The sequence below is a fragment of the Leucopleurus acutus genome (assembly GCF_964270905.1).
Source record: "Leucopleurus acutus genome assembly, chromosome: 1".
In the NCBI taxonomy this organism is placed as follows: Eukaryota; Metazoa; Chordata; class Mammalia; order Artiodactyla; family Delphinidae; genus Leucopleurus; species Leucopleurus acutus.
In genome coordinates, this window is record NC_139142.1 from 9,133,543 (window position 1) to 9,157,185 (window position 23,643).

At 49.6% G+C, this 23,643-nt stretch overlaps 1 protein-coding gene across 1 annotated transcript in view; it reads left to right on the top strand.

Annotated features, from left to right (window-relative positions):
- CLMN (calmin) overlaps positions 1–23,643 on the top strand; it is a 116,750-nt gene that overhangs the window by 63,003 nt on the left and 30,104 nt on the right. Inside the window, exons 2-4 of the mRNA XM_082849365.1 lie at positions 14,210–14,271; positions 17,734–17,829; positions 20,546–20,629. Coding sequence (XP_082705491.1) covers positions 14,210–14,271; positions 17,734–17,829; positions 20,546–20,629 — 242 coding nt within the window. The remainder of the gene's footprint in view (positions 1–14,209; positions 14,272–17,733; positions 17,830–20,545; positions 20,630–23,643) is intronic.

A 23,643-nucleotide genomic window follows, 5' to 3' on the forward strand; every position in this document is an offset into this window, starting at 1 on the left:
AGTCTGGGAGTGGTGGTGGCGTCCGGTGTCCCGGTCAGGGTTGAGATCGGGAGGCAGTGTGCCCAGCAGGCTGGGTTTGACACAGGCTCTGGGGCCAGGCCTGGGTATGAAACCCGGCTCTGGGTGGCCAAACTCATCCCTGCCTCGGTTAGTGCATGTGTAAAATGGGAATCGGGAATGTTCAAGTTAAGGACTGTTTGTTGTTGTTTTTTTTAACATTTATTGATGTATTTAAATTCCCTATTTCTTCTTGCCCTGATTTTGGCATTTTATAATTTGCTAAGAATTTATTTCAGTTATGTTTTTGAACTTCCAGAATACAATTATTTTATCTTCATAACAGTGTGTTTGAATCTGGATCCAAATAAGGGCCGTACATTGCAATCCGAGGGTGTCCCTTGAGCCTTTCTTAATCTGTCGGTGTCCCTTCATCTCTTTGAATTTGCAGTTTGCTTGTTGAAGAAATTATGCTTTTAACTGCAACCAACAGAAACTCACAAGAGCGTGATTAAGCTTAAAAGCTGCCTTTGCTTTAAGAAAAGTACAGGAAAAAAAAAGGACAGGGATCCCACTGAATCCAAAGGCCAGGGCGTGTGTCGCAGGGCCTCGAGAATAGGCCAGAACAGAGCTCTCCTTTGTACACTTTCCCGCGCTCCGTCCTTCCCACCCCATCTCTCATCGCTGTGTCTCTCTTTCTTCCTGATTCATCTGTTTGCTCTCCAGTCCGAGTGGCAGCAAATGGCCCCTGTGCCGCTTGCTCCATTCAAGGGACCAGTCAGATGGACGCTGGAATCAGACCCAGTCTGATTCCCAAGAAGGAGCTCAGGCTCCAGTGGTCGTGTCGTTGACTTTCAGGGTCCCACTGCCTTTACCACCTGGATCAACGACCAGGGAGGGGCATCCCCATACCAGGGGGTGCCCTGCAGAGCACTCCGGCGTGCACACCACCATGACAGTACCCGTCCCATAGGGTCACGGGTCAGAGAAAAGAGATGAGCCATGTGTAGCGCAGGGCACACAGTGAGCCCCCAAAATGTGGCAGCTTTAGCAACAAAAAGCAGACACCCAAAACTCTTAGGAATCATGAAGATGAGTTCACGCACCGTGACACGGCGCCCCTTTTCTTCCCGAGGGGCAGCTAGATGCAGTATCTTAATTGGCTGTTCATTTAAGCCAAGTGCCGAGATGCCTAACCTGGGCCATGTGGTGGTCCTTTTGCAGTCAGGCTTGTTCTCTTGATACCTGAACCTGGGAGAAATCCAGATCCAGCTCTCACTGATAGAGCCATGGTGATCTGTTCCACCAGAGACAGATGGTTGTAAGCTCCTCAGGCCAGCGCACCACAGAGTTGGTCCCCATACTGATTCCTGGGTATCTTCATCCGGGCTTTCTTGGTTCAGTCCTATAGATTCCACCTGGGACTTGGCTCACTGGAGCAGCCTGAGCGATTCTGTGAGCAGGAACTGCAGGTACAAAAAGGGAGAAGACCTAGTTTGTGTTCCTAGAGCCACACTGGTGACGTTAGATGGACAGATTAGAGGTCAGGGTCGCAGCTGGGAAGTGAGTGATCCAGGCTGTATCAGGATGAACATGGTGGTTTTGGAGGCCAGATGCAATGAGCGCCGTGGTAGGTGGGGTTTCCATTGATTGATTGATTGATTCAACAAGCATCTCTACTTATACACCAGGCATGGGTGGGGTGGAGAAGGGTAACAACCATGTACAAGACACTCTGTTTACTTATGGATTTACTCATTCACATGTCTGTTCATTCATTTATTATACTCTACTTTCTTTTTTTTTTCTTTTTTTTTTTTGCGGTATGTGGGCCTCTCACTGTTGTGGCCTCTCCCGTTGTGGAGCACAGGCTCCAGACGCGCAGGCTCAGCGGCCATGGCTCACGGGCCCAGCGGCTCCGCAGCACGTGGGATCTTCCCGGACCGGGCACGAACCCATGTCCCCTATATCGGCAGGTGGACTCTCAACCACTGCGCCACCAGGGAAGCCCTACTCTCCTTTGTTGAACAAAAATATTTAAGATAGTTTATCTGATCCATAAAACAAGGCTTAAAAGTTTATAAACAAAAGAATCTGTATCAAATCAGTTGGCCCTCAATATCTGTGGATTCTGCGTCCGTGGATTCAGATAACAAATATTCCAAAAAACGTTTCCAGAAAGTTTCAAAAAGCAAAACTTGAATTTGCCACGGGGACAACTATTTACGTAGCACTTACATTGTATTAGGTCTCATAAGTAATTTAGAGGTGATTTAAATTATATGGGAGGATGTGTGTAGATTATATGCAAATACTGCAGTGTTTTATATAAGGGACTTGAGCATGCACGGATTTTGTTATCCATGGGGGTCCTGGAATCAATCCCCTGCAGATAACAAGGTATGACTGTAATATTTTTGTAAAAATTGAGGTCCAGGGGAAAGTTAGTATCCAGATATGCGGGCCACAGTTCCGCTCATTTGTTAAACTTGGCCTTCAAGTTTAATGAAGAATTTCCTGGCGGCAAAGTGAAAAAGGAAATTGAACTCGTTATGAGATTCCTCCAAAGAGGAATATTTGCAGTGACCCCTGTCCCTTTGTATAAGAACCTGTTCAAGAATCTGTTAGTGCTGCGGTTATGTCCCATCTTTTTTGTGCATTAGTGTGTTTCCATCTCCTACATAAATATATGGATTCATTTTCAAGTAAAAATTCACCCCTAACCAACCTGTTACAAGAACTAGTTTTCATAGCCTATCTAGTTGGAGGAATTACAGTAGTCATCAGGAGAGGTGGCAAAGCCTCCTTCCAGCTCACCAACAGCCTGAAAAAACATTTACCAGGGCTTTCTGGCTAGAATCTCAGAGTATCTGTGTGTTTTTAGTTTTCCTCTAAAACGTTAAGATTTGAAGAGCTGGAAATGTTTGGTATCCCATCCCACTATTGGTCAGCTCTGATGGCCTAGCTTCCTGATATCAAACTGAAACCTGTCATCCTCTAGCTCCTAACTTGTACTCACTGCACTTTCTCCTTTTCCATAAGACAAGCTTTGAGATCATGGAAGCCTGATTTTGGAGAGGTACTGAGCGCCTCGTCCTGGGACGCATTCAAGTAGACCCTGGACGACGGCCTCGATGGCAGTGTTGGATGAGAAGCTACCCTAAGTATTTAATGGCCTCTCCAGCCAGAACACTGAACTGCCGATTACGCTGATGGGCAGAATAATTCTGGGTTCCTTGCGGTGCTAAGAAAACGGGTGAGGGAGATTACTCTCCTTGGACAAGGTTTAATCTGCTAAGCAATTTTGTCTACGGGTAGCTCTGTTTGATTTTTTTTTTAAGCCTGTTTCCATTTAAACTTTACAAAAGAAGAAGGAAAAATGTAATGATTGTGTGGGGTTGTTTTCCTTCTCCATGTTTGCTCCCTTGGATTCTTCAGACAAAGTGGATATCTAGCAGGGAATGAGGAGGGAGAGGCTAGGTGATAGGACTTGGTTTGAAAAAGGCCGGCTGCTGAGGAAGGAAAGTAAGGACAAGAATCACTTAAAAGTCTGGTTGCCCAAATGTGATTTTTCTTACAGTTTTGGTGATGGGAGGAGAAAATCCAAGTGGATTTCTCTGACTTGCAGGTTTTTCTGCTGCTCTTATTTCCCATACACCTTCTGCTCCATCCACCCCACCACTGCTGTTTGCTTTTCTTATAACAGTAAACAGAATGCAAACAACCCCCTGTTCCTGAAGCCCCAAACTGACTTTTAAAAGTTGGGCCGTGAAGGGTATGGCCACCAGCAAAGTCTAGAATGGCTGATTAAATCAAGCAACGGGGCTTTGAAGTCTAGAGCAGGGCTTGGCAAGCTGCGGCCCACCACCTGTTCTTACAAATAAAGTTTTATTGGAACACACCATGCTCGTTTGGGTATACCTTGGCTGCTTTCTACCACCACTGCAGAGTTGACTAGTTGCCAGAGACCATATGGCTTGCAAAGTCTAAAACATGTACTATCTGGCCCTTGACAAAAAAAATTTGCCAACCCCTGGCTGACAGCAGTGGTTCTCAGCCCTGGCTCAGTGTCAGGATCACCTGGGGAGCTTTAAAAATGCAGATACCTGGGCCCCATCCTCAGGGATTCAGATTCAATTAGTCTGGAATGGAGCCCAGGCATCTCTGATTTTTTTTAAAGATTCCCCAGGTGACTGTGAGGGTTGAGCATCACGGGTCTAGTCTCAGTGGGTTGTGTAAGATTACCGAACTGGAATTTGCCATTTTACAGGGTTCTACCCAGTGGCAATGATCTGCCCTTGACCTCAGTGTGAGTGCAATCCTTGAGGTCTGAACCATTATGGCTGTGGCATAAGGGAGACCTTGCAATGACAAAAATCCCTCCAGTAAGGTCCCTGAAGAAGGTTGAAGGTGACCCACATTACCTTGAGGGGTGTGTGTGTGTGTGTGTGTGTGTGTGTGTGTGTGTGTGTGTACGTGTCACTTTTCGTTGGCAGTTTAAAGTTGTAAATGGGAATTTCAGGGTTTGTTCTGTCCCTGGCATTTAAAGCAAACATTAACCACCTCCAGTTACGCTGTCTTGGTCTCCCACGTGGCTCCCAGGGCCTTCTGCCCCTCCCAGCAGCTGTCCCCTCCCTCCTGCTCTCCAGGACACAGTGCTGTGTCTACTGCTTAGAATGGCCAACTCATCCCAGTTTGCCTGGGACTTTCCCAGTTTTAGCACTGGAGGTCCTGTGTCCCGGGATCCCCCTCAATCCGGGGCAGACCAGGGCAGTTGGTCACCCTAATTCTAGAGAACCTCGCAGCCGATTGGCCTTCGCATGTACATAAAAACATTGGTATTTGAAGGGTGGGGCTTTATTAAAAATGTAAATCAAGGTCATGTGTATGCAGCTGAGCGTTTTAATCTCCTTTTTAAAAAAGAGCTGAACCCAAGAAGTCAAGCTAACTCTTATTAGGTCTGTTGAAGCTCTGTTCGGGGACAGAACACCAGGTCAGCCTGTATTCTGCCGAGCTCACCTGGGTGTGAAACCGATTCTTTGTGAAGGTTCTTCAATAAGATGTTTGTTTTGAAGGGTTCCACCAGCCCAGCAAGGTGCCGTGGAGAGGGTATCGGCTCACCAGGCTAGACTCTTCCCTCGGCTGTGAAGCCAAGCACCGGAGCAGGTCACTGCCCCTCTCTGACACTCAGTTTCCCCATCTGCACCGGAAGCACCATCGCTCACCTGTTGAGGTGGCCGTGAGGATTCAGTGGCGGAGTATTTCTCCCTGTGCCTGGAAGAGGCTGCAGAAATGTTGACTTTTCCCTTCTCCCCTTCGTCTCTTGCACAGGGGAGGCTGGTTCTCACTTAAGGCAGGTACAGGCCTGGTTGTCTAGCTGCTATAATAACAATCCCCAAAGGACTCTGGCTTAACTCAGTGAAGGTGTATTTCTCACTCACTCAACAGGCCCACAGTGGTATTCCTCATGGGGTGGCACTACTGGGGGGATTTGGGAGTCCAGACTCCTTCCCTGCCATGGCTCGGTCCTCCTCTACATCCTTGGCGCAAGGCATGAAGCATTGGCCTGGCCTCATCTGAAAGTGGCATGCTTGCACCTCCCCGCGTACCGTTGGCTGGAACGCAGCCATGAGGCCCCCACCACCTGCAAGGGAGGCTGGGAAATGTAGTTTGGCTATGTGCCCATGAGAAAAAGGAAACAGGGTTTGGCAAACACATGGGAGTCTCTGTCACAGGAAGTGTGGCTGCCTAATTCAGTGGCTGTGAGGACCCAGTGGAGACATCCCCCATGAATGAACATCTCTCTGTATTTCCAAAGCAGGAGTCTACAAGAAAGTTGTGATCAGTTTTACCCAGAAAAGGGGTCTGGCTTCAGATGAGCTTGGTTGAGACCAAGTGAAACACGTCTTTATTGCAGGACTTACCAGAGCCTTAAAAATACTGATCATAGATATCCATGAGAGGAAACAGAGAATGCACTATTTCCCAGCTTTATTGGGTTCCTCTTTTGAAAGGCCTCTTAGAACTAGTCCTCTGCAGAATGTGGTTTGGAAAACACAGTTTTAGAAGTTACTCAAGTTAGTCTTCAGAAGCCAGGATACTTCCCCGAAAATACTGGTATTAGAAAAAAGAAAATCATCAAAATCTGTGGTCCACAAGGGAGAGTTCAGTCCCCCAGGAATCACGGTCTCCATAGTATGGGAAGAGAATATGTTTCTGTCTTGCTTCCCTTCCTTCTCTCCCTCCTCCCCTCCCTTTCTCCATCCTTCCTTGTGGGACCTGGCAAAGGAAGCCCATGAGGACGGGGTCCACGTTCTTATTTTCCATGGTTGAGTGTAAGCGTCAACCCATTTGCTTCCTGGATGGGTGTGTGAACGATCTGTCCGACACCACTTAACTCTCCGTCTCCGTTTCAACTGCGTGCATCCGGGCAGTCTGCCTGACTTGGTCATGTCACCTGGTCTGCCCATCTGGGTGGATGTTAAAATCCCTTTTCCCAACCTTGGTTTTTTTTTTGGGTGGGGGGAGTTTTATTTTATTTTATTTTATTTTATTTATTTATTTAACGTGTTTATTGGAGTATAATTGCTTTACAATGGTGTGTTAGTTTCTGCTTTATAACAAAGTGAATCAGTTATACATATACATATGTTCCCACATCTCCTCCCTCTTGCGTCTCCTGCCCTCCCACCCTCCCTATCCCACCCCTCCAGGCGGTCACAAAGCACCAAGCTGATCTCCCTGTGCTATGCGGCTGCTTCCCACTAGCTATCTACCTTACGTTTGGTAGTCCAACCTTGGTTTTTATGGCTGGCGTCATCTGTCATAAATCAAGGTGAACCGAGGTTGAGCACTGAGTTTAGACAGTATCACTCACAGAAAAAACTAGAGTGGGTTTATTTTTTTATGTTAGTCACAGGTACCCGCCCTGTATATATATACATATAACTTAAGAGTTAATTTGGTGTGAAATTGGGACTAGCTCTTTGGAGCCCTGGGGTATGTGTTTGAGAGCAGCTAAGAAGCAGGGGCATGGCGGGGCAGGACGTGGTATGTTAATTGGTGGCCTCTGGGACCTGTGAGAGAATTGGATTGAAGTCCCCAGTTCGAATGAGCTTGGCAGTTTTATGGGAGTCTCCCCAGGTGCATATTGGGGAGACCACCGGTTTGCACCGGCTGGAGCCCGGACTCACTCTTGGTCCTGAGGCCCATCGGCGCATCCCCAGTCCCACAAGGGACAAAGGAGAGAAGGCAGCAGAGGAACTAGAAGGGGGGTGAGAGGGCCCTGGCAGCGCTGCCTGCCACTTCCCTGCACACCGATTGGTAGGAGTTGCGTGCTCCTTGGCCTGTGGTCCCAAGGAGCGTTTTGCATTTTATTACCAAAGTCTCAGTAAAAGGGACTTGGGTCAGAGCAAACATTGGGGGAGGAAAAAACAAAGGAAATTAAACGCAAAATCACTCAGAGGCCTTGGCTTTTAATACCTCCAGAGCCGATGGTGGGAAGTAGCCCCCGGGAGTCCGAAGCGAAGGCTGCTGGCCTGGTACTCCTGAAGCCTGGCTCCCCTCCTGCTGCAAAAGAAATCGCCGTTTAATTTGTTTCTGAGTTTTATTTCTCAAATGAACCAGCATGGGGCCATGTAATGAGGTTGTGTTTCTGGGAGGTGTTGAAAGATGGGGAAAGGAGTGAAACCACGAGGCGGGGAACCCGGCCTCTTCGGGTGGCGGCCGCGGGCGCCTGGGGGTCCAGCAGTGCCATGGGCTGGGCGGGGGCAGGCATGCAGGGGCACCCCCGAGGGCTAGTTTGTGTGCTGTCCGTGGGGCGGCGGGTGCCCTTGATCCTGGGTTAAGGATCCCCGGTTGATGGAAAGAGCTGGCACAGCTGAAGCGAGCCAAGGGGGACACTTAGAATGAGTGGGGGTCTGAGCCATGGAGAAAAAGGATATTTGGCAAGAAGGATAGTGGCTTTCCCAGCTAGTGGCGGAGGTCAACTCAGACCCAGAACGGGAAAGTGTATGTGAGTGTCTCAGGACGTCGCTCGTATAAGGTGAGGCAAGAGGTTTCTGGACCAGGATGCTTTCGGAGGAACCCCTTGAGACTGTCATCATCGGGGGCTGTGGCTTCCCCTGGAGCCGAGATGGCCCTCTGTACAGATCCGGGCTTCTGGCGAACAAGGCCTGGGGCGCAGGAGCCTACGCGTGCCAGGGTCCTGCCCTCACACAAAACAGGAGTAAAGCTTGAAAAGTACGGGGCCTCCTGCCACCCTGCCTCCTGGATGGAGAGGGCTGAGCGGGGGACTTCGGTGACCATTCCACTGGGGACAGGGAGGGCCCACCAAGCTGTCACCAGGGTAGCCACGCCCCATCCTACAGAAAGCTGTCAGTAGGGCCCACGTATGGGTCCCTGGAATGCTATAATTGTGAGAAGAAAGAAGTCTGTTTACTGAGGTCCTTTGTGTGTCCGACACACACACACACACACACACACACACACACACACACACACAGAGGCATCATCGTCTCATTTGGTAGGGGAAGGCGTTGTCTCTATTACACAGAAAAGAAACTCAACTTCAGAAAAGTTCAGCAGCTTGTCAGAGGTTAGCGATAACAGCTACAGCTGCGTTTGTTCAGCACATGCATTGTGCCCGGCTCTTGGCGAGGGCTTTGAGCTCCTGGAGGTGAGGCCACAGCTCGCCCCAGCTGCCTCCCTCCTGCCCGGGCAGTGCCCCTGCGGCTGGAAACAGGTGTCCCAGCTGCCGCAGCTGGATGGACGTCGAAGGATAAGCCTCTCCTCCGGGATTCTGCTCTGCGGTCCTCCAAAGCGAGCTCTGATTCATCTCTCGGGAGTATCAGAGCAGCTGCGTGAATTTAGTGACTTAAAGCATTATCAGGAAGAGCATTTTTGACAAAGCAGGAAAGGAATTTTTGTTGCCAGCGCCAATAAGCAATACTGTAGCCAACCCGGGAGCCCTATCCGTGTCTCCATCTCAGGATGAGGGGTGGCACTGTGGGCCTGGCTCCAGAACGCCGGCCCTTTCTCCTCCACCAGGTGACGTCCCATTGCCATCTCTACTCTGCCCGAAGATGACCAAGGAACCGTGCCACTTGTCTCTTCCCAGGAAGACCCAGGTTCTTCAACTGTGTACTATCATAACCCCCGAGCTGGTTCAATTCAGATTCCCAGGCCCCAGCCCCAGAGAGTGTGACCCAGTAGGTCTTGGCTGGGGTCGAGGAATTAGCATTTTAACTGTCACCCCAGAAGCCCAGAAGCTCTTGATATTAGGGATCCGTGGGCAATGCTTTGACGAATACTGAGTCTTTAGGTGATCACGTTGCAGTTATGTACGTGAGCACCCACGTGCATTAACTCTGAGCCTGTGTGTGTGCATGCGTGTGTGTGTGCATGCGTGTGTGCGTGTGTAGTTCTAGGAGGATGGTCATTAAAATGGCAATACTGGTGATCTCTGGGTGTAATGATTTCACGAGATTTGAGATATATTTCTCTATGCTTTTCTTTCTTCCTTTCTTCCTTTCTTTCTTTCCCCGCTCCGTGCAGCTTGTGGGATCTTAGTTTCCCAGCCAGTGATCAAACCTGGGTCACAGCAGTGAAAGTGCCAAGTCCTAACCACTGGCCTGCCAGGGAATCCCCTCTCTGTGCTTTTCTATATTTTAATTTTTTATGATCAACATATTATTTTCATCAACAGATAAAGCCTTCAAGGTTTTCCCATGGGCGGGGAAGAGCAGCCTATTATAGAGGAAATATTATATAGGAAGTAGGTTTGAGGGAAATGTGGACCACAGATGTAAATGAGTCTTTTTTTTTTTTTTTTTTTTTTTGCGGCACTTGGGCCTCTCACTTCTGTGGCCTCTCCCGTTGCGGAGCACAGGCTCCGGACGCGCAGGCTTAGCGGCCATGGCTCACAGGCCCAGCCGCTCCGCGGGCATGCGGGATCCTCCCGGACTGGGGCACGAACCCGTGTCCCCTGCATCGGCAGGCGGACTCTCAACCACTGTGCCACCAGGGAAGCCCCTAAATGAGTCTATTGTAACTCCCAGAGCTAGTATCCCTTTTTCTGTGGTTTCCAACCCCTGAGCCTGCCATTGAGAAGGAAGGAATGTCACACCTCCTGTTTTCAAATTGCCTGGTCTAGGCAAAGCCGGGGCCAAAGTCATGCCTTGGAATTTGGGAGGGTGGAGTTGAGCCAGAAGGCTGGGCCGCCCCTTCTGTGCGTCCCTGGTGTCCCGGGCCTGGCAGCCCCTCCCCGCCTCCACCCGACCTGGTGCTCGAGCACCCTGGCCGTCCAGGCAGAGCTGGGATGGTGAATTTACAGCGCTGTTATTACTCCGTTGTTGCCCAGTAAACCCACACCAGGCCCCACAAACACTCACGAAGGCCAGACCCTTCCTGAGAAATGGTTTCCTGCACCTTTACAACGTGATAGGTGCTGTGGACAAAAGGGGCCGTTGGGTTTATGGAGACTATATAAAGTTTATAGAGTCTTGGCAGGGCCAGAAGTAGAAAAGGCCTGTGGGATGGGGGTGGGTATTTGGAAATGCAGAAGGCCCGGAAAGGGCAGCCAACCTTTGTGTGGAGACACCAGATAAAATACCCCAAGGGCATGCGGTGTGCCAGGGGGCTGGGGGAAAGGTGGCCCTTCCGGAACAGCTGTTGGGAATGCCTTTCTGGCGGATCCCTTTTGATCTTCACAGCATTCCTGTGAGGGAGGCACGGTTATCCCCATCCTGCAGAGGGGAGACTGAGGCAAAGGTATTTTGAAAGTTCTGACTTTCACCAAGGTCAGCTCATGGTCTAATGGTGTGTGGCTCCCAGGTGGGCCTTCTGGGGCAGGCTAAATTCTCGCATTCTGTCTCCTGTGTATTGAGCGGTGTGTCCTAGTTTCAGGGACAGAAAATATGGTCTGCGTACCCTATTTCTGTTTGGGACTCATCTGCTATTTGTGACCTAGTCTCACAGTCCCCTGGTGTCTTCGGTCATCACCTTGCCCTCCTATGGCTCCGCTGTGCTCTTGAAGCTGATTTGTGCCCGGATTCACCCACTGGCCTTGGCTGGAATGGAAGTGAAGCCACCCAGAGGCTGGCTGTGGATCAGGCCAGGGCCAAAATGCTGTCTTTGCATTTCAGGATCCCTCCGTGTCCCAAGTCTATGGGGGGGATCATCTCAGGGCCCCCAGAGGAGTCCCCCGTGGAGTCTGAAATCACCTCCTCCCATCCCATCAGCTCTTGAAATTTCTAATTCATTTCTCCTTGTTCATGTGCCTTGCGGCATCCGTGTTTTCTCTCTCCTCCTTGGCTGTGAATTCTTGGAGTGCAAGATTCCATGCATGCTTAATTCTTCATTTCTGATTTTGCCCACAGGGTTGGGCATAGTTCCCAGCAAGTAGTAATCATTGAGTAAGTGTCAGCTGGGAGGCCGGCTGAATGGATGAACGGATGGATGGATGGATGGATGGATGGATGGACTAATGAGTGGGTGGATGGATGGAAGGACTAATGGGTGGATGGATGGATGGATAGATGGATGGATGGAAGGACTAATGGGTGGGTGGATGGGTGAGTGGATGGACAGATAGGTGCCTCTGTGGGCAGATAGATGAGGCATATGTAGACTAACAGACACCTACTTCCTCATTTACACCCACCTCCTCATTTACACCCACTTCCTCATTTGCACCCTTCTGCACAGTTAAACTAACAGCCTACGCCTGGTTCTCTTAGGCTTTCACTGAATGCACTTTTGTTTCAGGAGACAGACTTTGCTCTCTCTGAAGCCATATGGAGAAACCAGCCTGAGTGTTTGAATGTGTGTGTAAATACTTTACAATCCCCATAAACTTGTTTAAAGACAGGTGGGGGTGAAGGTATAAACTGGGGCAGCCTTTTGGGAGGGCAGTCTGGAAGTCGCTATTAAATTTTCAAATGTGCCCACTACTAAGACCCAGCAGTTCTGCTTTTAGTCGTCAGGCGTAAGAACTATAGTCACACGTTTGTGCACAGAGACTCACATGCCAGGTTGCCTGTGCCAGGGTGCTGGCTACTGCACTGCTGCATACAGTAAAAAACCAGGAATAGCCCATGTCCATCAGCGGAGGGACAGACACTAAACTATGGGAAGACCCACACTATGGAAAGAGCTGCAGAGGCAGAAAGGTCTCTCCCATCTTCTGGGAAGTCCTGGAACTCTGTAACTCATGGCCCTCAGCACATGCCCCCCTCCTGGCCTCGCTTCCATCAGCTTCTTTTCCTTCCTCCCTCCTCCCGCCTCCCACGAGAAACAGTTCACTAGAATGAGCTCTTTCATCCTTACGCCTACTAGCCAGTGACCTTCCCTGACGGAAAAAGAGGAAAACGAGAGAGAAGCAGTTATGTGCATAATTACTGTCTGCTGGCTCTTCAATTAAAAAGATTGAAAGGCACAATATTAAAATTCGATTTATGGGCACCACTATCTACCTAATAATGAGGCTGGGAGGAAAAAAAAGAACCACAGTCGCTAGAGAAAACCATAGCCTTTTTTTCTCGGCCAAGAGATAAATTGCCTCTCATTTTCTTATTGCTAAAGAAATATGAAATGGTTTTAGGCATATGTGATATGTTCTTCCAATATGTTGAAATCCAGAACTTAGTAATTTAGGAGTCCTCTGGCTCCGACATTTCCAGGAAGCTTCCTGAGAGGCGTAGCGTCTTGAGCTGCAGGGGCTGCTACTATGATCCTCGGGGCGCCCAGACTCAGGCACTGGCACCACCGCCTATCACGGAAACTCCCTCCGGGTCCCCAGGCGCCAAGCCAGCTGATGCCACAGAGCCCAGGAGCGAATGGGGAAAGCACAGACTCTAGTTCCAAGTCCTAATTTTGTGGCTTATTAGCTCTTTGATCCTCAGTTTCCTCAACTGTAACATAGGAACAATACCCTTACTAATAGCGTGTCGCTGGGCAAGTGCCCCAGTTTTCCCATCTTGAAGGTCCCTCCCTGCGAGGGTTGTAGGAAGGATTAAATCAGTGAATGCATGTGAAGTGCTTAGATGTGTACCTGCCACATAGCGGGTGTTCGGTAAATATTTTTTAAATCATTATCATTACTACTGCAGATGCCTTTGTCGTAATTTTTGGAAGAGATGGAATTCAAACCCAAACCTTCCATTTCCAGGGAGCTGGCTGATGAGGGGCAGACAGACAGATGCTCAGCTCTGTCTCTCTCCAACTGATGTCCGGGGCAAGTCAGGGTACCTCTCTGAGCCCCGTTTTGTTCATCTATAAAATACTAGTTTCTACTTCGCAGGTGGCATTGTCAGGATTAGAGATTATTGGAGACAAAGTGTCCAGGACACAATTAGTGCTGGGTAGATAGATGGCAATAACTCTTGAAAAGGAAAGACCTTTCCTCCTAAGAAACCTGTTTGGGAAGTAATGTCCTGTGGGAGAAGGGGTCTGTGTCTGCTTGGCGTCTTCCCTGCTCACTGGGGCTCTGCAGAACTCTCCCCTCCTGGGGCGCACAAAGTATTCCCTGGCTCTAAAAATAATTGCTACAAAAAAAAAAAAAATGAGCAGCTATTGTGCCAGGAACGCTGCTGAGCCTGACCTGCAGGATCTCAGGTCAGTCTTACGGCAACCTGGAAGTGGGCTGTCACCCATGTATCTTCATGGGGAAGATCAGATATGGGGATAGGCGACTGGCCCAAGGACACAAAGCTGGGAGGTGACCAGGCTAAGAGTCCAAGCCAGGACTGTCAAATTCTTTCCGCCACACATTCCCGAGCCCCCTCCCAATTCCTAATCACTGACCTCCCCTCCTTTCCTCCATCGTAGCTCCTCTGACCCACACTACCGCCAGGCAGGTGTGTGACACCATCACCTCGTGCTTTAAATTTGTATCTTCCCACCAGTGCTTCTTGTGCTGGAGAGTCAAACGTCCAAATGCTCACGTTAGCTTGTGCATAAGATTTTGTTCTGTGTGTCTGAATTCGTGGGTCTTTAATCTATTTAAAATGCTCAGGGTTGGGCTGGAGAAAATGGATTCTAGGTGCTCCCCAGGCCCTTGCCAGCCTCCTTCTGGGAAGGTCTCCATCCCTATATGGGACCTCCGGGGCTCCCCATCCTACAGAGATTCCATAGACTCTCCCCTTGGGAGGAAGAGGGTGGGATTTTGCATGTATTTCTTTGCACCCAGCTAATAGCACTTCTTTGTTTTCAGTTGAGAGGGAGAATGTGCAGAAGCGGACTTTTACTCGATGGATAAATCTGCACCTGGAGAAGGTAAGCAGGGCACTCGGCTTGTTGTTAAGTGACGGATTCCTCCATAACAGAGCGCACGGTTCAGCAGAGCGGGGGTGAGGGTGCTCTGTGTTTCTGTTGTGTTGTTGTTTTTCATTCATTCATTTAAACATCTGTTGAGTGCATTCTCATTGCCAAGCGTCAGGCTCAGTGCTGGGAACATGAAGGGCAGTAAGACATGGGGTTCTGACCTCCTGGGGTTATCAGTCTAGCTGGGGAAGGAGAGGGTCCATCTTTAAATAGGAATCGCTGAGCAAAAGTTAGGAAACATTCACTGTTGAACAACCCAAACAGGGGGCTGAGGGGATCTCGACCTGTAGTCTGGGGTGGTCAGGGAGGCTCTCGTGAAGACCCATTTATAGGTATTTGCGTTGATTCAAGCAAAAACTCCTCGCGCTTTTTAACCAAGCCAGATCCCCTGGTTCTTCACGTAATGCTGCTGTTGGTCAACAGTATTATCTGCTTGTTTGGGTGCATGGAGCACACATCTCCTTTAATCCTCAAGACAGTCCTCCTTACCCTGCACCCCATCCTGTTACGAATGAGGAAACAGAAGCCTGGAGACATTGAATCGCTTCTCTGCAATCCCACGACCGAGAAGAAAGCTCTTCCTGTGGCTTCTCCTGCATATTCCACTTCGTGACCCCTCTTCTCCCCTTTTTCTTTTTTTGCTAATATATTCTGGCCAAGCAACATTGAAGCGCATTTTGTCTGCCGGCTTCTCAGGCACAGAAACCCTAAAACAAAAGCAGCTGAACCAGACACAAGGATGAGCAGCAGAGAAGGGGCGGGATGTGAAATGGATAAATAAACAGCTTGGAGGAGGAGAAATCCGAACCCTCCTCACCACTAGGTTAGCCCCCCCCCACCCCCCACCCCCGACAGAGAACATTCTCAATTGCCCGGGGCTGGGGGAGGAGAGATTATTTTTCTTATTATAAGAAAGCTGGTTTATCAGGATTCATTTTACTCACTTCACATCTTCTTAAATTCCACTATCTGGTTCTCCACATAGACCCAGCCAGTAGTCTCATGTCTTTCAAAGCTGGTGGTATTCAAGTATCCTACTTCATTGAGTTTAATACCTATATTTTCTTCTCTCCTCTCCTCTTAAAAGGCACAAGAGTAATATTAACTGCCCTTAGAGTTAACCCCAAAGAAAGGTTCTTAGAGGAAATCACTGAAATGATTAGAAAGCAGAGAAAATAAATGTGGTTTTTTTAGGAAGTGGAGCTCTTGACCAAAATTTTAATTCACGTAGCGTAAACTTTAGGCCTATAATATTTCCCGAGCAGACACTTGACCACCCACACTTCTTTTCCTCACCTGTAGAACGGGTTCCGCTCCACCCAGGAGGCTCCTGAACTCTTCGGGGCAAAGTCTCTCTATACCGTGGACGAAGCGCGATAAATCACTTGCCGGTTGTTTTGACTATTGGTGCATTTGCGGCACTGCTCACACAGTGAAGTGTTATTTTTGGAAAAAAAGGAAAACCGTTCCCCAAATCTGAGTTCACTGAACTCCTAAATTAATGCCTGATGTGTATCAGGGTAGCTGGAAATTCCTCCTGGCAGACGGAGTTGAGTGTATTTCTTTCTTTCTTTCTTTGAAAAATAAATACAGAAAAGTACAGAGGGTAATAGAGCAAATACCCTCGCAGTCACTCACCCCCCACCCCCACCCCCCACGAACCTCTGTTAGCATTGATCGCATCCAGAATTTTCTCTGTGGCCATGCTTCTGCTTCCTTTTTCCGGGCAGGTGGGTAGCACCCACTCTACGGATAAATCAGATAGCACCTAAAACTGATTCGTAATAAACAGGGCAAAATTCACAGCCATGCTTCCAACCTTGAGACTTTCAAGAACAACTTTTCATGTAAGGGAAACCCAGGAACTCCTTGGGGAAGTGGGCTTAACTGCAATTTGAAGGCTGTCAGAAATATTTACGGGGTCTCTGGCTTCTGGAAAAATTCCTTAATTTACCCAAGGAGTTAGATCACGAAGAAACCCCTGGCGGTGCTGTTTACTCGCCCATACCAATCTCATGAAGCCCATGGAACGTCTGGGGCCCCGAGGAGTGTTTTCACTGGAGTGGGTTCAATTTCTCCTCCTGCCATCTTGCAGATGGATGCCGGCCAAGGCCCCGCTCGCTGCTGCTGGGCCGAGGCTCTTACAGACACTGTCAATGGAAATTATTCTCCAGGTTCAGCTCAAAAGCAAGGTTTGGCCACGGTCGGGGCTGCTAACGGGAAATTTTGTGAGTTCATCTATCAGGGGCTGTTTTGTTCAGGTCTTGCGTTTCTGCCCCGCGTTAACAGGAATAACATTTCCATAAGAGTCTTGGTAACCTGATACCGTCATGCTCCGTGTGGAATGTTCCTGCAGAGCAGTGGGGAGTTGGCAAAGAAAATAATTTGCCTTTGGGTTCAAAGTCGCTGTTGCCCTTGAAGCAAAGCTCTTTTCTGTGCACCTGTGGGTGGAATTGCCCGGTATTTTGACTAACTGGGAGTCAGGGGGCTCGTATAAGAGGTAAGGAAATGCCACCTCCCGAATAAAAAAAGAAAACATGGGCCCTCCAAGGCTTTCACGGGGAGGAGGCCTTCCTGGAGAGGAGGCCTTCCCGGAGAAAAGGGTGCCTGGGCCACAGCTCCAAGATTTCCCTGGCTCTCTGACGGGTGACAGCCGCCATTCCTGTCCCCCAATTAATCCGGTCTCCTGTGGGAACACCCCCCTTCGTCATCCCCAAGAGCAGTAAGTGTTCTAATGCTTCCAAATGCCCCAATACCAGAAAGTAAATAGAATTTATGCTGGGGGGTTAATGAAAAATGAAGGTTCCTGGACCCTGTCCCCCAAGATTCAATAAATCCTAACCATCCTGCATTAAAGGAGTTTTTATCAAGCTTGTTTAGTCAACAGAAACCTTTCTTTAAGCAAAGTCTTCCTGGAACCCTAAATAAAGGCCAGTAAGAGCTATCGAAGGGAGTGCCGTGAATAAGCCTCCTCTGGGACCTCCCCCCCACCGCCCCCACAGGGCTCTGTGAAGTGCTCTGCTGAAGCTCTGTTCTGGGAAGCACAGTTTGGAAATCGCTGTGCTGGGACATCTGCCCAACAAGTTCCAGCCGGCCCCGCGGACCCCAGGCCACACCCAGCCAAACTCTTGGTGGACACAACACGGGTCCCTCAGACCTCCCCAGGTCAGAGAGGAAAGCAGGGGGCTTCTGACTGTTTCCACCCAGAGCCTCCTCCACAGCTCCCCAGCGCACCCACTGCCCACGGGCCACTTCCAGGGAGAGGGGATCGCTGTCTCCTTGGATGGGCCCTGCTGCCTGTAGGCACATCTGGGTGTCCGGAAGTTTTTTCTCCAGTGAAAGCTGCAGTTCTGAAATTGTTTTGTGGCTTACACAGATCACTAATCGGCTGCTTACTTTCCCCCTCTTCCACAGTGCAACCCACCTCTAGAAGTTAAAGATTTATTCGTTGATATACAAGATGGCAAAATCCTAATGGCTTTGTTAGAAGTCCTGTCTGGGCGAAATCTGGTACGTATGCTCCAGAAGGGTTAGGAAGAAGTAAAAATGCAAAGGAAAACATTGCCAAAGGGTTCTTTTCTGTACAGGTCTATGTGTATGTACATATATACCTGGCCATCCATAAATCCTATGACGGGAAACCTGGGAGGGTGACATTGCTTTCTCGGTGACTAAGACTGATACAGTCATGTGTAACTAAGCAAATATACTTTAGCAAGTAAATAATAAATACCCCATGTTTTCTGTGAGTCCAAAGCTAAGGATCATGACTGAATCATGACAGTTTAGCTGGCCAGCCATGAAATTACCTAGAATGAGAGCTAAGAATCAGGAAGATGGAGAAGAAAGGCATCTTATCAGCCAAAATCTATAATCCACCAACTAGATACACAGAATTCTAGAGCCTTCTTGTGAGTATGACCAAAATTGAATGGAACCAGCTGATCTTGGGGTTCCTTCCACTTTGGATCTTCACCAGAGCTCTCCATGTTGCCTGTATCTGCTATATATTGGTCGGTCCTCTCTCCCCAATTCCACACTGTTGGCATCTTGGCTGGGGTAGTTCTTTGTCACGGGGGCACTGACCTGGGCATTGCAGGATGTGTAACAGCAAGCATCCTTGGGTCTCTATCCACTGGATGCCAGTAGTACCCCCAGGCACTGCCAGAGGTTCCTTGAGGGGGCACAGTGATCTGGTCAGATAGCAGTGGTGTCAATTTTGAGAAACCGGCTCTAGAGTCCAGTGTTTGACTTGGCTCAAGTGACCCAGCGTGGCTGATACAAAAGTGCCGCGATGGGGTATAGCTCAGCCCGTGTGGACCTCTCTGGATTTGTTCCTTTTTTTAAAAAAAAATAAATTTATTTATTTTATTTTTGGCTGCATTGGGTCTTCGTTGCTGCATGGTGCGCGGGCTTTTCGTTGCGGTGGCTTCTCTTGCTGCGGAGCACGGGCTCAGTTGCTCCGCGACATGTGGCATCTTCCCGGACCAGGACCTGAACCATGTCCCCTGCATTGGCAGGCAGATTCTTAACCACTGCGCCACCAGGGAAGCCCGTCTGGATTTGTTCTTAACTGTAGCTTTAAAGTCAAGAGCTCCTACTTCTGTTCTCAGCTCTAATGTGGCTGGAGTCTTATCACACCCCTTCCTTGCCTTTGCTTTCCCAATAGCCTCCCCACCCCGCCGCAAGGGGGCTGTGCAAAGTGATGCTGTGAATTCTAATGAAGGGTAAAGCCACTGCAGTAAAGGGAGTACAGTAAGTCCCCTACATATGAATGAGTTCAATTCCGAGAGCGTGTGTGTAAGTCCAGTTTGTTCATAAGTCCCACAGAGTTAGCCTCGGTACCCATCTAACACAATTGGCTATATACCACTGCTTTTGGGCTTGCTTCCGGACATCCTGGGCTTGAAATAAAGATACTGCACTACTGTACTCTATACAGTACTATACAGTGAAGGACACAAAAGCACAACCACTCGTAGAGGATGCACGCACGTGGCAATGTACGCCAGACACGTGAACTAACGTACGTGATTGGACATGCAAACGCACGTTCGCATCTTTGAAAGTTCACAACTTGAAGGTTCGTGTGCAGGGGACTTACTGTATTTGGTTTCTTTGCACATCTCACAATGGGCTGCCAGCATAGTCTCTAACAGGCTTCCTGAAAAAGCGCATTCTAGCCCCTCGTTCTGTGTTCCCAGCAGCCCAGGCTCCCACTTTGCTGCCAGGGCACTGGTTAGGAGCTACCATGTCCTTGCGGGGCCTCTGTTGGGAGTCTTTGATCCTGGAGCCCAGCCAAGAACATCCAAGACCTCACCCATTAGCTTGCCTGGAAGTTCACACCGTGTGGAAGTGATACCCACTGGCTTCCTTATAGTGTAAAGCGCCCACCTGGAGGAGTGGGGACGGACTTCAGTTTCAGGATGAGTTTCCTTTGCTGCTGCTCCTGGTGGGTGCGACGAGCATTGTCAGAGTTTTTGCTTCTGCAAACACCTTTCTCTCTCTCTCTCTCTCTCCCCCCCCTTCTCTCCTTTCTCTCTCTCTCCTCTCTCTCTCTCTCCTCTCTCTCTCTCTCCTCTCTCTCTCTCTCTCTCTCTCCTCTCTCAGTCTCTCTATGCTTCTCTGTGTCTCTCTGTGTCTGTCTCTTTCTCTGTCTCTCTTTTCTCTGTCTCTCTGTGTTTCTGTCTCCGTCTGTCTGTCTCTCTCTCTGACCTGGGATAAATGTCCACAAAGCTCTTGGCCAGAAAACAGAAACATCTGCGGCCGCCAGGGAGGGCTTACCGGATGATTTAGCAGCTGTGGGTGACACTCCCGGCTGACGCTTTCTGCCCTGACGAAAAGCATCAGTGCAGTGAGAACATGTCACCGACAGTCTCTGGAGGAGGGAGGAGTATCAAAAGCCAGGAGCTGGGTCAGAGAGAAACACTTGACAAATCTGTCCCTTGTTTAACCCCTGGATTCCCCTCCTTCAACTCGAGTGAGTTTGGTCCCAAGAACCATAAATAAGGTGACCGTCGGGGGCCCCTGAGGGTACTGTTGTGCATCCTGGGGCCCCATGCCCGGGTTTGGATGTGGTCCGTGTGGGCTCTGCTATGAGCCCCAACCTTCTCTTGAGACTAATGTGAAAAAGGTAAAGAAAAAGACAAGCACATCCGACGGCACCGCTGGGGACTGAGTGCCTGTCTTGACGTAACTGCTTGTTCTGTTCTGGTTTGTGTTACAGCTGCACGAATACAAGTCCTCATCCCATCGTATTTTTCGGTTGAACAACATAGCGAAAGCGCTTAAGTTTTTGGAAGATAGCAATGTAAGTATCTGAAACACATCTTGTTAACACAGACTTCCCTGTGACCAAAAGGACATAATTTGAAGTTTAATGCTGGTCACAAGAGATGCGGGCAAAGGGGACCCTGCTGAGATGGTCTAATGAAACTAAGTTGAAATGTAACAGAACTCCCGCAGCTAATCCATCAGCCGGAGATACAGTCCCTGACTCCCTGCCCGCCCCTCCATCTCCGTCAGGCTCAGGCTCTCAGATGTTCAGAATTTAGTTGACATTTTCGTTTTCATTTTGGGGGATAAGAGCATGGCAGCGTGTAAAAACTTTTTCTTAGAACTCAGAATATGGGAGAAGCAGGGAGGAAAAGGGGGCCAAATGAGCCTGGGGAAAATTACATAACTCTGTCCCCTTTGATATAACTTTCTCGACTTAAATTAGCCTTTTCTGTGTTTTGAACTCTGCTTCGCGTCCTCCAAAACTGGGAAGGAATGGCCCTAGAGGGATGAAATTTGCAAAGTTCCCCTTTCGTTAAGTTTCACCAATTAATGACCACGTGGGTCCCTGCATTGGAAGGGGGAGGGGCCGTGCAGTGGTGCCGGCACTCAGCAGCCCTGGGTTTCATCCCAGCCCTGATTCCCCAGTCTTCCAAGTCATTCTGTGACCCCTTGGCATCCTTTCAACACATTCCTTTTCTGCTTAAATCAGCCCAGATCAGATCCTGTTGTTTACCACCGGGAACCCCAAACAAATTGCACTTCTGTGATGATGGTCTACTGTACATGCTGATGTGTCGGGCAAGCTGAGGGGTTTTTACTGCACTGTCCCCCTGCCTCCAGCACAGCCCCTGGAAGGAACTCTCGGTGTCACTCATTCAGATTCTAAGGCCTGGGCTGATAAGCCTGGATCCCCACCCATGTCCTGGCTGCCAGGGGCAGGGAAAAGCACCTTTGGCTTTTGAAGAGGGAGGTGTACTCTGCCTCCCATACTGTGGGGAAAGCCCTAGACCTAGGAGGGAGTTCAGGTGGTGACGGCCAAAAAGCACAGCTCTGGTCATGGCAGCATCATTCATAATAGCCAAAAGGTGGGAGCAACCCAGATGCCCATCCGTGGACAAAGGGATGAACAAAATGTGGTCTATCCGTGCAACGGAATATTATTCTGCCATGAAAAAGAATGAAGTGCTGATACAAGCTACAGTGTGGTTGAACCTTGAAAACATTATGAAAGATGCCAGACAAAAAGGACCACTTCTTCTATGAATCGATTCCTATGAAACGTCCAGCAGGGAAATCTCTCGAGTCAGAAAAGAGATGGGTGGTTGCTCAGGGCTGAGAGAGGTTGGGGGATTAGACAAGTGACAGTTAAAGGGTATAGGATTTCTTTTTGAGGTGATGAAAATGCTCTAAAATTATGGTGATGCCAAAAACCATGGAATTGTATATTTTAAATGGGTGAATTGGATGGAATGTGAATTGTATCTTTCAATAAAGCTGCTTTTAAAAAAGCACGTCCCGTTTCGTGAAAATGCTGGCCTCTCTGCAGAGTCAGTTTCACCCTCCGCCTCGGTGCTGACGCCACGTTCAGGGCACCGCTGCCACGGCTTCCACTCCTGGGAAATGATGTAGACGCCTTGAGCCTCCATTTCCACATCTGTTACACAGAGGTGATGAGAGGCAAACCTACTTCAGAGAGTTGTTGAGGATGGATTGTGCCCATCCAGGTGCGGTTTAGCCAAGTGCGGGCACAGGGCACAGGGTGAGGTCTGCGTTCGTTAGCTGTGGCTCTTGCTACCTCTCCCCAGCTCCATAGCTCCACTGTCTGCTCCTGGAAGGGAGCGTTAGGCGTGGCCCTCCTGGGCAGTGTCCACGCCTGAATTCCGAAGAGCGTTGTTTCTATGATAACGTGGGGCCTTGGGACCACTGGCCGGGATACTCACTGTTCTTCCTTCCAGCTTGCGAACCCCTAAGTAATTTCCTGCTCTGCCAGCTGCCACGTGTTGATGGGTCTGTACTGTAGGCAGAACTCTCCCCCTGCGTTTACAAAGTGTCTTCTGTGGGCCCAGGGCTGTGCTCAGCCTTGGGGACATAAAGCTGCATTAGGAGCACATCTCCGCTTCAAGGAGCTTAGAGCCTCGCAGAGGAGGCCTCACGCGGACAGCAGGCTGCTCGTCACTGCAGGGGCCCAGGGAGGAGCAGTGATCCTGCAGAAGCGAAAAAACAAACAGCCTGGGAGCCTGCTGGGGGGCGTTGCAGGTAGGACTAGCCCATGCTCAGGGGTGGCAGGCCTGGCCTTCTGTAATCCGTCCTTAAATGTTTCCCCAACTGCAGTAGCTGCCTTATGGTACAAAAGAAAGAACAGTAAAGCTCCCTTCTCCTTTATTTTTTATTTAAAAATCTGGAAATACACCAAATGTAGTTGTGTTATGTCAGCTCTTTGCCCCGTTGGCTCCCGTGGCCGGCAGGTGAATGGCCCCATGGGGAGGAGAGCACCGGTGGGTGAGGCAGGTGGAAACAGGCATTTTGGTTACAGTCTCTTTCCCATTGCCAGAATCTGGGCCCTTGTTGGCCCCTTCCTGTCCCACTGTCCCAGCTCGAGGGAGGACGGGCCCAGTGGCTCTCCTGAGCCAAAAAAGTGCCCAGAACTGGGTGATCAATGCCAAGCGGGTGCTGGAGGGGCAGCAGTCAGGTCCCATTTGTCCCAGTATTCAGGTGCTGTTAGTGTGGCCAGCCTCTGTCCCTCCCTCTCTCCCCTGAAACTGTGAGGCTCAGAGCATGGTGTTCACTCCTGTGTCAGAGACCCGCTGCCCCACAGGACCAGCTCTGTGACCTCCGGCAGGTCGTTCAACCTCTCCGAGCCTCAACTTGCTCATCTGTGCAATGGGTATAGTATGACTAACCCATGAGAACCACTGGGCAGAAGTCAGCTCTCCCCGGGGAAGGCATTACCGTGATGACCATTATCACTGCCCCACGATGGATGTGCCAGCCAGAGGGGGAGGAGGGATATTCCCAGAAGCCAGTTGGTCCACTTATTGTCAGTGT